The 17,162-nt window shown below is 35.5% G+C and overlaps 1 protein-coding gene across 1 annotated transcript in view; it reads right to left on the reverse strand.

Moving 5' to 3' along the window:
• LOC144890979 (uncharacterized) overlaps positions 1 to 17,162 on the reverse strand; it is a 103,823-nt gene that overhangs the window by 10,487 nt on the left and 76,174 nt on the right. The window contains exon 8 of the mRNA XM_078772873.1: positions 12,604 to 12,921. Within this exon, the coding sequence (XP_078628999.1) occupies positions 12,604 to 12,921 (318 nt within the window). The remainder of the gene's footprint in view (positions 1 to 12,603; positions 12,922 to 17,162) is intronic.

The raw sequence follows: 17,162 nt of genomic DNA on the forward strand, positions 1-17,162 counted from the left end.
ATGATATCATAAAAATTTTCATTATTGTTGAGTTGAAATAATACATATAAACATAATTGGCCACAACATTTAGAATTAATTTCTTGAACTTGGAATGTTTGATAAACACCATTCTGTAAGAATTGTATTACTTCAACAGGTGGTGGCATACCATAACTATCAAAATAATATTTATCCTGACTATTATGAATACAAACCCAATGAGAACCATTCTGTGTGTCTAAATTCATAATAATATTCTTTGTATTCTTATTTATATGTATTAATTCATCTCTCATACAAATAACCACATTATCAATTTTTAGTGTTTTACAATACTTAGCTAGTTCTATATTTGACGTTGTATTCTTTCCAAATTGTTTAAACCATTTATCCATTTATTTATGAGAAAGATACAATCCATTACCCCGTTTAGTTAGTTTAACACCCGCTTGAGCGATAGAGGAAAGCATATCTCCAACCAACAATCTAGCTTTATCAGGTAGACTTTCAAGTTTTTGAGCAAAATCTACAATTACACCACTTCCACTAATTTGTTTCTCCAACTCCTTGTTATGTCTTTCCAATTCTTTTTGAGCTTTTAGTTGTGCCTTCCTTTCGTTAGCAGTTTTTACCGCTGCTGAAATACCACCAGTCAATGCTCCCGCCGCACTTAAACCAGCAAATAAAGGAATTAGAAACGGGAGAAATCCTCCTCTTGACTCATCTATTGAATATTTCTTTAACATAGGTTTCGTCATTTTAATTTTAAGTGATCCAACATCATTTAGTGTTTTTACTTGTGTGTGTGTGAGTAAAACATCAATTCTTACAGCTCCTTTTCTTTGAATTGTATTAACATTAATAATACAAGGCTTTTGATTTTGAATACAAGATGTTAATTTATTAAGATTGATTTGATTAACATATACCCCAACCATTTATTTATGAGAAAAAACCTATGTGATATTAATCATAACACCATTATCTGTATTAATCTGTAATTCTGTTTCCTCCAAAAGCAAACAATATGCATTAACCTCTTCACTCTCCCCTCTTTCAATGTATAGAGAAGTATCCACTCGATTAGACTTTATAGTTTCCTTTTGAGAACTCAGGTCAATTGCGTAGATTGTATAAAGTTTTTGAAACGCAACCATATCCAAAATAGGATCATTATTACCATTACTTTCACACACCTTTTGGTAGGACTTGTAGGCTTCCGCATAATCATTTTTTTCCCAATCAATTTCCAATCTATCTCGTGGATAAAATGTGCCATCAAGAGAAACCCGAAGTTGTTTCACCTTAGCATTATCACTCAGCGCATTATTCTTATTAGTACCGTCCTCTCCATCTGGTTTTTTAAAAATGAGCCAGAGGTATCGTGGCTTTCCTTGAAGAACACCCAAATTCCAAGTGTAGGTAGTGTGTTCCAGTTTAACATGTTGACATCTTCTTTTAAGGTATGATACATTTAGCGGTTTCTTTGAGTTAAGTCTTCTATTTAACATCTCTTCCGTTTTAAGATTAGGAGTATATTCACTGATATACCAACACAAATCATTAATAACAAATTTATTGTTGTCTCCAAAAGCATTTTCATCCCCAAAAAGCAACCTATTTACATTATCATTCCTTTGTAGTTGAAATCTAATTTTAAGACCATACAAAACTTTATCATAATCGCAAAATCCAAATATACCTTTAAGAGGTACTGCTACGGTAAAACTATTCACTGCTTTTGTTTCATCATTATACATTGACTTCCTTTGACTATAACCAGGGTCTGCGTTTGTACCCGTTGACATATCAGGAATAAAACCTTCAACAGCTCCCTTACCCATTCTATCACTAAACGAATATAGTGTAAATTTCATCATTTCAGATGTAGCAGAGACATAATCAACCGCTTCAACCTCTTGTGTTCCAATATACAGGCGGACACTGTCAAACATTTTCCAGAAGAAATCATTTACGAGTGTAGCATTAGTATTATTCGCAGCCTTAGTGAATTTAAATTTACACAGCAAGAAACTATCAGCTATATTCAAGTAAGTTTGTTGATTATTTATTTCAAAACTTTTTGTTCCGTTTGAATTCCAGTCTGTTCCTGTTATAGCATTTACCTTAAAATAGTCTTCCTTTTTAGTGGAGTTTGAAATGATAATCGTATCATCCAAATCATAGATACTATCAATCGCTTCCATACTTGTATTTATATAGCATTAAAATTGTTGAAACCCTGACCCAAGTATTTTAATGATTTTTTGTCGTTCTTGTGAAGATAGTTGAGTTTTACCTTTTTTTATTTCTTTGATTGCTTGTAATTTATGAGACTCCTTTTGAGCATCTTTTATACTCTTTATAGCACCAGCAACGGAGCCCACGGCAGAAGCAGTTGAACCAATTAGGTCTTTATGTTTAAGGATGGTTGAACCAATACCCATTAGAGTATCAATTATCCCATCTCCTTTATTTCGAAATTGATGACCTACACCTCGTTGTCTCTTAGGTTTATAGTATCCTCTACCCACATACCTTGTATAGTCTGGTGAAAGGAACATGCCCTCCCCTGTAATTATTTTATATTTTCCCAACTCGTGTTTTCTCACAATAACCATTATTTATTTATTGAAAAACTTCACGTAGGTGAATTCTGATGGATATAATTTCATCATTAAAGGATATCATACGATTATCTTGGTCGGTTATCCTAAAATTTACTCTGTATATGGTTTTTCCTGACACAGGTAAATAGACAAGATTTTTTGGTTCCATATTAAATTTATAACCAATCGGGGTTGAGTATGCACTGAATGAAAATATTGTATTTGTTCTTATTCCATCGTTATAAGCACCATCAATCAAATCACAATGAATTAATACTGAATTTATACCGGAGGATATTTGGATAACATTATCACTGTAAAACGTCCCGTTATTTTCAATCTTTTTTGAAGAGAAACCCAATAGCTCTCTAAACGAATTTTCAATCGTGAAATCAACTTTATAATTATTTTTAAGTTTAATAGTTGATTTTGAAGTGTGTTTTTGAATATCTATTACAATATTTTTTGGTTCATCACCTTTTTCTTTCATAAGGCGAGAGACTTCTGAAGATATTTGAGAAATCTCGTAAGCTCCAGGTGAAACGGTTATAGTTTTATATCCACTTCCTGGATTATAACTAAACTTGTTGTTTTTCTCTGTGATATTAAACAAGGTATTATAAGTTTCCATTGACAATAAAGATGCCTCATATGAGGTAAGGGGGTCAAGTTGTAGTGGGTAAGGGAATGAAGCTGTGTAATCGCTCGTTGTGAAATTAAAACTAAGAATTGTGCTTCTCATCTTATTTAATATCTAATAAAATATCTTTGTATTGACATTTATTAATTATTTTCATATTCATCAACTGATCTAAAATGGCTGAGGATTCATTAAAACAATTGTTGTTTCCAGCCTTCTTACTACCTAACAACAATAATAGCCTATTAACTAATTGTGATGGGTCATTTGGAAGAAAACTAACACCCGAACCAAGCTTACTTAAAGCATCAATAATATGTTTCTCCTTCTCATTCTTCTTACTTTTACCAGCAACAGAAACTCCATAATCAAGTGCATTTAACAACTCAATATATACCCTATCTTCCTCTCTTTCCATATCAAGTGGTTCCTCAAAATATTTTGAACCGCTGAATCCGGGGTTTGTTAGAAGAAACATTAATCTTGGAGTTAATTTAACATTTGGTTGAGTAGAACTCAAGAACATCAATTCATCATTAAATATCAATACCTTTTCTTCCACAAGATGAAACACTGCTGGTTCTTCTGTTGGAATGAGACCTGCTCTGGTTTTTGAACCCGCCGAATATTCATTGTTTTGAAGAGCTTCCACAACATAATTAGGGGGTTGATTTACCTGCTCAAGTTTCCGAAATAATCCCTCGTCATCATATTCTAATTCACCAAGTTCTTGTTTTGTTATCTGACTAAAATCTTTGAGCATTTGAAGTTTTTTCGGAGTAAATTCTACCGTGGGAACTGTAGGTGATTGTTGAGTTTTCAAAAGTGGTTTAAAGAATTTCTCTTGTTTTCTTTCAAAGGCTTCTTCACCAGTTAGTTTCTGTCTCCGTTTCTTCTTTATCTCTTCCTGTTGTTTAACAACTTTTGAAACTAATTGTTGATGTTCCTTAAACTTTCTTTCTCTTTCTTCGGTATTCATTTTCTGTATTTATTTATTGAAAAATATCATTTAATGAATTGTAAAGGTCAATGGGAAAATTTTCCTTTTCTTCATCATTATAGTAAATGTGTTGAAATAAATCTTTTTCTTTAAATATTTCATCAAATTCTTTATTGGTATTAATACGAGTTGTTATTTCTTCTTCACTAATACTTGTATCTCTGCTTTTCATACGTTTGCGTTGAATCTCCTCATCGATATCAAAACCGAATGATAAAATCTTAACTCCATCACCACACAATTGTTTAATAATTTGTCTCATTCCTTCAGGATTAGTTTCTAAAATCCCAAGACCATTAGATTTTACTTTATTTAACTCACTCTTACAATGTGAATATTTTGTAGAACCAAGAGAGACCTCCTCAAATATTTGACCTTCGTTCCTCAATCGCATATGTTCCTCCATTGAAATGTAGTAATAATCTTTCCCTTCTACTTCTCCTGGTCGCTTTGCTCTGGTTGTAGTACTCACAAAACGAATCATAGGGTGTTTTTAAAAAAAACTTACAATCTTTTCATTTTTACTATTCAAGAGTTTAGATTTATGAAAGTTCTTTCCAGAAGCAGATTTACCCACAAGGTTAATAATAATTGTTGTCATTTATATATGTAATTATGTTTAAAATAAAAATACATCCTTTAATATCTCATCTTGTTTCACAACAATATATTTATATTTTCCAATCGTGTGTTTCATATAATTTTCAAATTCTTTTTTACTACATAACGTAAAGCAATTATCTCTCCAAAAATTATTTACATCTATTGAATTTAACTTAAATAAAATAAAAGTATTGGCATTGTTTCTTATTGAGCGTCGAGGGAGTTGAAAATATGACTGACTAAGATAAATACAATTACAAGAAGAATGTCTCCCTCTTGTATAGTAGCTGTCCATTACTGTTTGGTTTCTCTCATTAACACAATCATCAAAGATGACGAGGTTCTTTTTTGATTTATCTAAATCTTGAGGTGAAGGTATATCATCCGTATTATCACTGAGAATACAAGTTATGGGTTTTGGTTTCGATTTTGATTTCTGTGTATCACAAAATAATTGTATTATATCTTCAATATTATAATCATTTAGTTTGTTTTGAAGTTTAAATAAACCGATAATGTCTTCCTTTTTAAGACCTGCATTAAAACCCTGTGAGAGTAGTTGATACTCGGGTTGAAAACTAGACTTTGTAAAAATTATTAAATTATCATAATCTAAAAAATTAGGACCAAGGAGCATCTTTAAAAGTAAACAGGTTTTTCCACATCCGCTTGAACCAACTATTAGACATCTCAATGAATTTGGAATGTTTTTATGGTTATTAAATTTTATCTTATTTTCCCAAACGGGTAAAAAATCATTCATTTATATATTTGGAAAACAAGTCATCTAACTTTTTTTGAGCTATTTTAGAAACTCTATATTTTATCCTGAGTTCGGGTTTAATTTCAAAATAATTCATTATTTTATTTATATAGTATCTTGTATTAACATTTCCATTAAAATTATTTTGAATAATAAATATCATTAAACCCTTATACATTTCCTCAATACAAATAGTCTCTTCCCTTGAAAGAAATGGTGTATTATCATCACAATACTTAACATTCATCTCTCTTATTAATCTTGTAAAGTAATTCATTTTTGGTTCTAATTTAAAAGAGTTATATATATTTTTATATTTTTTATTATCATTAATTAAAATTAAATCACAGAAAATACATTGTTTATATGAACCCTCATTATTAAGCCCTATTCTATCACAAGCCGGACAATTCTCTAATTTATCATATGGAGAGTCTGGAAATTCTAAATATCCTTCAGAACTTATCATATTTATATGGTAAATTTTTACTTAAACTAAACGCAAGTTTATTCATTAATAAATACAATGTTTCAAAGCACAAAAGACAAATTTCACTCAATCTCTACTTCAGTGAAAGATATAGAAAAATATGTCAAAGATGTTAAATTGAACAAAGATAAATATGGAAATTTTTGGGTAAAACCAGTTATGGAAAATAACATGAGCCCCTCTATTTCATTTAAAGGAAGAGCTCTAACTATACCTGGAAAGACATCCATTAAAGTAAATCTAACAAAAGTTTCTCCTCTACTCCTGGCAATTTATTCAAAGCTTGAAAAAGTGATTGACCACGATACTTTGAAAAAGAATGATAAGACCATCAACAATACTCGTGGAGAAATTTGTATTTACTTTAATAATCCAAAGGGTGTAGATCTAAGTAAAATGAATGATGTTAATATTTCTGGTGAAATGTCATTTCGTTCTATGATAGTTAGAGATTATTTAAAGATAACTTTTGATATTAAAAATGTAGAGATTGAATCCGTTAATGAAAGAAAGTATATTGGTATAGATGGAAAGGTTTTTTCTGCTAATTAAATATGAGTCATTACAGCAGTGAAGATTTTACTATTTCATTGAACTCGGACGATAGTGATGATAGTATTTCATTGAACTCGGACGATGGTGATGATAGTATTTCATTGAACACAGATGATAGTTATGATACTAATAGTTTGTGCTCAAATGATAGTTATGAGAGTAGCTTTATTGATGACTCTGAGTATGATTCTGAGTATTCATGTGATAGTTATGACTTAGATGATTCTGAGTGAAAAAGTGTTTTAGTTTAAGCACAGTGATATATATAAAACGGAGCTGTAAAGCTCAAAAGTGTTTTATTTTAAGCACAGTGATATATATAAAACACCACGTTTTCTCACGCTATAAATATGGTTTATTGTGATACTTGCGAGAAGGAAGTAAAATATTATAAACAACATATTCTCACCGCAAAACATACATACAACATTCTTAACAAACTTTCCCCTCTTCCACCTAAAACAAAACATTGTAAGGTCTGTAAAACAACCATCCTCAAGAAGGGGTTTAAAGCCCATCTTAAAACTAACAAACACTTGTCAAAATTGTTTACTATTAAAAACTCTGATGGTGCATTCAAAGGACATATTAAAATAAGAGTCTTTAACTTCAAACCTCCTGAACCAGAGTCTATAGTTGATGCTGTAGAAATAGTTAAACCTGCTGTTCAAACGTTGATTGAAAAAACACTAAAAGAAATGAAACCACTTAAATTTTATATGGGAGTAAAATTAGAAATGACAAAGGACGAAGGAGTTATAGATACACCATACATGAGAACTGAGCCACACTTTATATCTTCATATCAAGATTTTAAAACATCAGGAGTCTATGATGAACTTATTAAACAAGAGCAAGATGTGGATAATTCAATCGTAGGAAGTGGATTCAATATAGGAAAAATTATTTACATAGACATTCATATTCTTAAATCAGATCCTCTAAAAGCTTCTTCTTACATTGATTTACCCAGTGTTATCAAAAATAGAAAAGCAGTTATCAATATCAAAAATAAAGACAATAAATGTTTTCTCTGGTCTATTCTAGCACACTTACATCCTCCACATTTTCATGATGAAAGAGTATCTCATTATAAAAAATATGAGAATACATTAAATACGAAAGATCTAAAGTTTCCGATGACTTTAAATGATATTCCTAAATTTGAAAAGTTGAATAATTTATCAGTTAATGTTTATGGTCTAACCGAAACAAACAACATTCAGGTTTTAAAGCTTTCTGACAGTTGTAAACAAACTCATATTAATCTTCTATATTTTAATTCAGACGAAAATTCACATTATACATACATCAAAGATATTACAAAATTAATAAAACCACAAGTATGTAAAAGAACAAATAAAATATATATTTGTATGCGTTGTCTTAACTTCTTCCATACACAAGAAAGATTAGATAAACATTCAAATTATTGTGGTGAACATAAATCAACGGTAATCAACATGCCTAAAAAAGACTCAAAGATCACATTCAAAGATGAAAAGAAAACAATAAAACATCCATTTGTTATATATGCTGATTTTGAAAGTATTTTAGAAAAAATTGATACTGCTTCTCCAGATCCAAAAGAATCATACACAAATAAATATCAAAAACATACTCCTTGTGGTTTTTGTTATTATATCAAATCATCCGTTGGTGATAAATATAACAAGTTAGAGATGTATAGAGGCTCAAATACCCCAGAGGAGTTTGTGAAACGACTAGAAAAAGACTGTGTTCGATTAACCAAGATAATGAGAGAAACCAATAAACCAATGTCCTTAACAAGTAAAGAAAAAAGGGAATTTATAAAAAACAATGTCTGTCATATTTGTGAGGAGAAAATTGGTAAAGGTCTAAAGGTTAGAGACCATTGTCATCTCACTGGTAAATATAGAGGTCCGGCTCATCAAAGTTGTAATATTAATTATCAACTCCCCTCTTTCATTCCTGTCTTTCTTCATAACAACGCTCATTATGATACACATCTATTTATCAAGGAACTCTCAAAGACTTCTGGAAGTATCTCAGCAATTCCAAACACGGATCAGAAATACATTTCATTCACAAAAACAATTCACACATCTCCTATTACTCATATCAGATTTCTTGATACATTTAAATTCATGGCAAGTCCATTGGCTAACTTGGTTCAAAATCTAAAAGAGTTTCCATGTCTTTCAGAGTATTTTTTAGATAAAGATTTTCTAACACAAAAGGGAATTTACCCCTATGACTATATGGACTCATTTGAGAGATTCAATGAAACACAACTTCCTTTAAAAGAAAATTTCTATAACAAATTAAATAATAGTCATATATCTGATAAAGATTATGTACACGCACAAAATGTTTGGAAAAAATATAACATTAAGAATCTTGGTGAGTATCACGATTTGTACCTCAAAACTGATGTGCTTTTGTTGGCCGATGTATTTGAAGCCTTTAGATCTGTTTGTCGCACTGGATATGGATTGGATCCTGCTCACTACTACACAGCACCTGGATTGGCCTGGAGTGCGATGTTGAAAATGACAAAACAAGATTTGGATTTGATAACCGATGTTGATATGCTTTTGATGATTGAAAAGGCAAAAAGAGGTGGAATTTCACAAGTCTGCTCGAGTAGATACGCAAAAGCAAATAACAAATATCTTCCAAATTATGATCCAACGAAAGAGAGTTCTTACTTGATGTACTATGACGCGAACAACCTGTATGGCTGGGCAATGTCTCAGGCTCTTCCTTATGGAAAACTTAGATGGGTAAAGGAAAAAGACTACAAAAACGTTTTACAAGATGTATGTATCTCTACACAAAAAGAATTGGATGAAGAAAAAGTTGGTTATTATTTTGAAATTGATTTAAAATATCCAGAGGAACTCCATAACCTACACAAAGATCTCCCATTTGCTTGTGAGAAAGAAAGTCCAAAGAAAGAATGGTTGAGTGATTATCAACGATCGTTTGATATAGGTGAATCAACAGAAAAATTACTTACTACATTATATAACAAGAAAAATTATGTTCTACACCAAAGAAATTTGCGACAATATTTATCAAAAGGTCTAAGAGTAGAGAAGATCCATAGGGTTCTAAAGTTCAATCAAAGTCATTGGTTAAAGGGGTACATTGATTTTAATACACAAAGAAGAACAGAGTCAAAAACAGATTTTGAGAAAGACTTTTATAAATTGATGAATAATGCGGTCTTTGGTAAGACTATGGAGAATGTGAGGAAAAGACAAAATATCAGACTATCAACATCTTGGGAACAAGCATCAAAATTAATTAATAGACCGAGTTTTACTCGAGCTGAGGTCTTTACTGAGAACTTTTGTGCGATCCATTTGATTAAAGAGAGTATTGAAATGAACAAACCTATTTATATTGGAACAACAATTCTTGATTTATCAAAGTCATTAATGTATGATTACTTTTATAATAACTTGAGGAAGAAATATCAAAATGATGTTAATCTACTTTATATGGATACAGATAGTTTTATTTTGAAAATTAATACCAACGATGTTTATTCAGACATGAAAAGAGACATTAATATCTATGACACGAGTAATTACAGTCCAGAGAGTGAGTTGTTCTCTTCTAAAAATAAAAAGGTGATTGGAAAGTTCAAGGATGAATTAGGAGGAAATGTTATGAGTGAATTTGTGGGATTGAGGTCTAAGGCTTATGCTTATAAATACATTGTGAATAACGTCGAAAAGACTGATAAGAAGTTAAAAGGTGTAAAGAAAAATGTTATTAAAGAAACAATAAACTTTAAGGATTATTATAACTGTTTAACAACAAAGAAAGAAGAGTTTAGAAAGATTAATGGAATAAGAAGTTATAAACATAAATTATATTCAGAAGAGATGAATAAGAAAGCATTGGGGGCTTTTGATGATAAGAGGTTTATTTTAGAAAATGGAATTGATAGTCTCCCTTATGGTTATATAAGTATATAAGTGATAAGTTAAAAAGGGGGTTAGGGATTTTAACGGGCTACCGCCGCCTTTTTACTATTATATAAATGATAGAACCAAGTACCAACCAGACTAAAGAGTGGAGGTGTAATCAACCTTGGTATATAAATGGTAAACATAACGAATGTGAAAAATATCAAATAGGTATAATTGAAAAGACAACTGGTAAAAAAATTTACAAAACAAATAAGAGAATTAATTTAAATACCGGTGAATTGGGTAAAAAAGATGGAAATATTTTTGAGTGGACGGAAAACTTTGATGGTTGTCAGGAAAATATATACTTTAATTTAAAAATGGTATGTGGCACTGGAGGCGCTCAAACAAGAACATTGAGGGAGGTTTACCATTTTATCTTAGCTCAGTTAAAATATCTTAATAAAGAACCAAACTCAAACATATTTTTTGTTAATGTATTAGACGGTGAGGAGAGTTGTAGGAGAATTAAATTATTTCCCACACATAAACAAATATTTGTAGGGTCGTTGTTTGAGTGGGTTATATTCACCAGATGATATTAAGAGTAAAAGGTTAAAAGGTTCATAAGGTCAGAAGGATCACAGGTTCACACAGAAGGACCATTGTTTAAGTGGTCTAATGAATAAGGATAACATGTCAAAAGGTTAGAAGGTTCGTAAAGAACAGGGTGAGAGAAATAGAGGTGTTTAGGGGCAATGAGGGAGGGGAAAAATTAACATGTAAGTCAATGGGAAAATGAGAGTGTCCCAGAAGCAACATATATACACTACTACGATTCCATTGATCTTGAAGGTATTAGTTTCCACTGTGTCAAGCTGAACAAAGTGTGAGGCAAGGGACCAGCCCATAGCGAAGAGCAGTACTCCATCAAGCTGTGGATGAAGGCCTTGTTGGTGGATAGGAATTCAGGTGTACCAAAGAAGGACTTTGTACGACGGAGGATGCCCAGTCCGGCGACGAGCTTTAGAGGCCAACTTTTAAATGTGGTTTGCCTAAGAAAAATTGTGGCTGATAGTGAGAACAAAGGAGGTTGAATGACTGAACTTCCTCAAGAGGATTGTTAAGAAAGTAGATAGGAGGGTTTCACTCACGGTCCTTTTAGAGCGAGAGAATGAGAGTGGCATTTGTCTGGATTGAAAGACATATTCCATGTGTGATCAGCTTGTGAATTTGTCATGGCTGCTGCCTGCCTATTTGAGGGATGTGGAGTGGCAGATGGTGGAGTTATCGACAAATAGATAAAAGGGATTTTCCAGAAAGTGAGAGAGATCATTAATGAAGATTTGTAATAAGACTGTGCCCAGAACACTCCCCTGGGGCACTCCAGCCTTGACAGGGAGAGAAGATGAAAGGATTCTGTTGAGAGCTACATATTGGTTATGAGTAGAGGAAGTCAGTAAGCCCTGATTGTGTGGAGTTGGCCTTGGATGCCATTGTTTGAGAGTTTGGAGAGGAAGGCAGGATACCAGACTGTATCAAGAGATATGTCTTGACAGAAAGCCCAGATCTCATGTTTCACATTGAGGGCCTCCATCCATTATTGGGTGAGGGTGAATAGCCACAGAATGTCCAAGGTAGACCTGGTCTGAATACAAATTGGTGATCTGAGATGAGGCCGTCAGAGAAAAGGAAGGATTTCATATCAACTGCCATGATGGATTTCATGACTTTGCTGATGATTGGAAGTACGCTGATAGGGCTGCCATAAAGGGGGTCCGTTTTGCACCCTGTTATCCAGTGCATGTGAATCGAAAAGGGGGGTTAAGCAATTGTTTCACTTCTGTCTGTCTGTCTACAAACATCAGTTTATGATTGAGGAACTTGATTTCAAATGAATGTTATATTTTGTCATAGAATGTTCAGGTGATGAGGTGGAGGAGCCGGGGTGAAGAAAATGGGCGATTGAAAGGTGTTTCGCTGAGTGCTGCAGGTTTCTATACAGCAAAACATCATCCAACCCCCTCTTGAACGGGAGGTACTGCTCCATCACTGGGTCGGCATCTTGCAACTTGTCAGCGACTGACTTCATATCCTGCAACACCTCAGCTAGGAACTTGATGGTCAAGTTGGGCCTTGCAACCTCTTCTCCCTCTTCACTGCCCTCCTCCTCATCGTCCACCTCCTCGGAAGCCTTGGTGATGGCCTCCAACTCCTCCTTATTCAGCTCCTCACCATGCGAGGCTATGCACTCCTCCAATTCCTCAGGCTCCATGTTGTCGAAACCTTCCTCTCCCACTTGTCGTGCCAACCCGGCAATTTGCCACCTGTCTTCCATGCTGTCTGGAAAGCCACTAAAGTATTTCACTGCCTGTGGCCATAGATTTTGCCAGCAAGCATTGATGGTGGAGGCATTGACTTCGTCGATAGAGTCCTTGATGGCACTGATACAGTGCGCTATGTCGAAGTTCTTCCAACATTTCCCGACGGTAAGTTCAGGGGCAAACACAACAGCATCCAATATGTGATGGAAGGTGTGGCAGGTGTAATGTTTTAAACATTGAAATCACCCCTTGGTCTCGTGGTTAGATCAGGGAGGTGGTGTTGGGTGGCAGGACGATGGCCTTGACATTGGCATGGGCCACCCTCGGTGACTCAGGAGAATCTTGAAGGAGAGGTTCTTGTCTGCCATGTGCCTATCCACTTGAAGGACAAAACAGTTGTGGAACCAATCCACAAAAATGGTAGCTATTACCCACACCTTTCTGTTGGCCATCCAAAATATGGGCAGAGTTTGCTTGTTTTTTTCCCTTGAAAACACGTGGGTTGGGTTCAAGGTACGGTACACCATCAATGGCTTAATCATGCAGTCCCCTTTGATATTGGGGCATAGGAGAAGAGATACCCAATCATTAGCATCCTTGAAGCCTGATGCTGTCCTCTGTCACTTCGAGATGAAAGTCGTCGTGGGCATTTTCTAGCAGAACAGGCTCGTCTCATCTGCAATGAAGACCTGCTCCAGTACATACCCCTTCTCCTCGATTAGCTGTGCAAGTTGAGCAGGGAAAGTTGCAGCTACGTCGTGGTCATATTTTGCACATACCTGCAGGCTCAATCTGTCAGTATGTTCTTCCAACCAAATTGTTGATAGCTCACGGCTTACCGAGCGTCCACTTCCCAAGCGTGCCATAAAGATTGTTGTACCATCTTCAGAGAGTGTAAGTGAGGTCTAGAAGGCCTCAATGATCCACTATAGATCTTAGTTTTGCATTGATTTATTTTACATCAGTCTGTTGATATCAATGTTATCATATCAGATTTGTTAGTCAGCTAACATGGAGCATTGCCTTGCAGATATGTCCATATGTAGAATTGAAGAAGGCAAACGTTAATGTCATATGAGGGTGAAATAGTCAAACAGATTGTTGTACTAAATAGTCTCCAGCAGACAGTCTGGAACTTATCTGAACCAGAACAAATCCAAGGTAAAACCAAAGTCTGTGTCCCCAATAGCAAGGGGCAAAGCTTAATGCTCATCATTATTCTATCAAAATAGTGTCCCAATTCCAACCCAACTCTGAACCTGAGCCGAAACACTGAAGCTGAACCAGGTCAAGCGAGATGATGAGGCTACCCAGACCAGCTTGGTTCACATTTAAGTAGTGAGTGCCTGTCCTTGCTGTCTTCGCACTGATGATGGCAAATGGCCAGAAACGTGTATCTGTAAATGGTGCTCCCTTCCGCTGTACTGGTATAAAATTGAGGATTTAAAATCCTCAGTTAGTGCGGTAGATCACCCAGCGAGAGAAGTTAATTTTGTTCCTGGCTGTGGATCGGAAGCTTTTCTCTGCCAGTATCATCAACACTTCATCGGCAAAGGAGTGTAAATGAACACTCAAACACATACACACAACACAGGACTTGCAGGATGGCCTAGGCCCTAGAGGTATGCACACTCCCCTGTGAGCTGTCTCGCCTGTGTTTGAATCCAGACCCAACTATAAACTGTCATCCTGGTGTTTCACATGTCGGGAGATTCATCAGGGTGTGTGCCGCCGCTCGGATGGGATGGATGTTAAACTCGACATCCTAACTGCCAGCATTAGTTGTGGATGTTAAATATCCCGCGGTGTCCTTCACGAAGAGTAGGCGAGTTATCCTGAACAGACGGCACCTGAATAAGTAACAAATTCCTGCTCTAACCTACAGGGGGAACTGCAGCAGCAGCACAGGAATCTTCACCACTCCCCCAGAAAATGATGTTATACGCAGGCATGAGCTGTATAAGAAAGAAGGCAAACACTCATGATCAACCAAAAAGTTCTGATACCCTACTACAACTTTTAAAATTAAAAAAACTTCACAATCACAATACAGATTACATTTAGTCTCATTATTTCCTGATAATTGTGGGAGGTACCAAGTTTCTCGCACTATTTGTTTGGGTTCATGATTTAATTGCATCGAGGACATAAAGGATGTGGCTGTGGCAGTAAGTTTCATGAAAGAATATACCTGAGCTCTTGAAGTTGTTATATAAACCCATGGTGATGTGGAAGAAACACACAAGATGAAAAACACTGAGAAATGTTTGCAATTCTTCCCAAAATTTCTCCACTCAACGGAACCGTTTACCTATGAAACAGGCCTTCCACCAGACGATGTGAGGACAATGTCTCTTTTATTGACGAACTCTTGCTTCAAGATCAGCATATCATGATTCACAACTTAAAGGCAGACTCGGGAATACCATGTCAACAGTGCATCACGTTGTCACTGAAGATCGAGGAGAGAGAAAGGTGATGGCAAAATGACTGCCACATGTTCGCACGGATGAACAGAAACTCAGCAGGCTTGCTCTCCATGTCTTTAGCATTTTCCTTGGGATATATGAAACTTTCTTGGAACAAATCATTACTGGAAACAAAAAGTGGTGTCGCAACTGTGGGCCAAAACCAACGTCTTGTTCGTCAGAGTAAGGGCTGACCTCTATGCGTCCAAAAACATACCAAACATGCACCAACCAGGGAGAATAGAGGTGCTTCACATCTTTTACAACGACATTGGAATTTTGCTAACTTGAATGGTGGATCAGGACTACTCCACCTTGGATTTTTAATGAATGAAATAATCATCCCAGGTTTTAAGTTGACACTGAAAGTCATTATTGGCTAACTTACTGAGAATGTCAACAAGCTCTCAGAACGAGGTATAATAGTCTATGAAACGCCACAAAGGATTTTCATATTTAAATACTGTATATCACTATTAAGGAAGTTGTTCTCTTGTAACTTATCAGGAAGTTGATATAGACTTCCTATGTAAGGATGGCATGGACACTCCATTGGTTCAATGCAATACAAATCCTCAAAAAAAAAAAATCTACCAATATACTTTAGTGAGGACACTTCATTTGAGTGCGTAATATGTTTTATTAACACTCCAAGTAAGCAAATCAAGAAAAAAACACTGCGAGAGCATCCTTCATGTCTGACCATGCACAAAACCTCTCGAGAGTCTCAGTCCCTTTCTCCCCCTCCTATTGGTTAGAGGGTAACCCCTGGCCTGTGATAATATGGCCTGCTTATTGAAGCTTTCAGGCACCGACCTTGAGCAAAAGCAGAGTGGACGAGAAGACGCGGCTTGATAGCTCTCCCCTGACAAAAACAACCCCAATGTTATTCTTTACATCCTGTCTTTGAAGTTAGTTTCATTATTTCCTGTCGAGTAAAAAGACCCTCGCCTGATGTGTTTGACGAGAAGCTGTCATTACTTTGAAAATGGCAGCTTTCCCATGTACATGTTGAGACCCTAATAAATTCTCCTGTAACTGTCTAAGATGTCTCAGATTCATCCCTTGCGGGGTTGGGGGGGGGGGGGATAAATCCCTAACAAACTTGGCGTTCGTTCGATTCGTCCTAAATCATTCGATTCAAATTGCTGCCCCCTACCTGTGATGATGGCAGGTGGTGTGCCATGCTTTGAAATCCAATGATGTACCAATACTCCAACGACTATGTCTACTATAATGTCATGTGGAGGAATGGCATCAGACCACTGGTATAGCAATCAATACAGGTGAGCATGTAACTGTACCCACTTGATGGAGGTAGTGGTTCTCTGAGATCGATATGGATGTGCTCAAATCTCGCATCTGACGTAGTAATGGTACTTAAAGGGGATTTGACATGGCGATGGACCTTAGTTTTCTGACATGGAATGCAATTCATTGCCCACTCATGAGTTATCCTTGTTAACATCTGGCCAAAGGAAACGTGCTGATGTCAACTTCTGAGTGGATCTGATGCCAGGGTGTGACAAACAGTGGAGTGCATTGAAGATTCCATGACAGTGTTTTTTTAGGCCAAAAAGGTCATTCGTGGCTTGTTGAGACATCACATCAGATGTATCCACCTGAAGCAGGGAGTGGTACTTTCCGAAACGACAGTGAGGAAGATGAATCTTGTAGCTCGCAGAGCTCATCATTCTCCTGATTAGCTGCTATCTGGCTGTAATCGATGGAGGAAGAGCGAAAGCGCAGCAATGTGCGAATGTGAGTGTGCATCCGCTAGCACATTATCGAGTTCCTTAACATGTCTGATGTCTGGTGTG

The sequence above is a fragment of the Myxine glutinosa genome, chromosome 1, assembly GCF_964187855.1.
Source record: "Myxine glutinosa chromosome 1, kmMyxGlut1.1, whole genome shotgun sequence".
In the NCBI taxonomy this organism is placed as follows: domain Eukaryota; kingdom Metazoa; phylum Chordata; class Myxini; order Myxiniformes; family Myxinidae; genus Myxine; species Myxine glutinosa.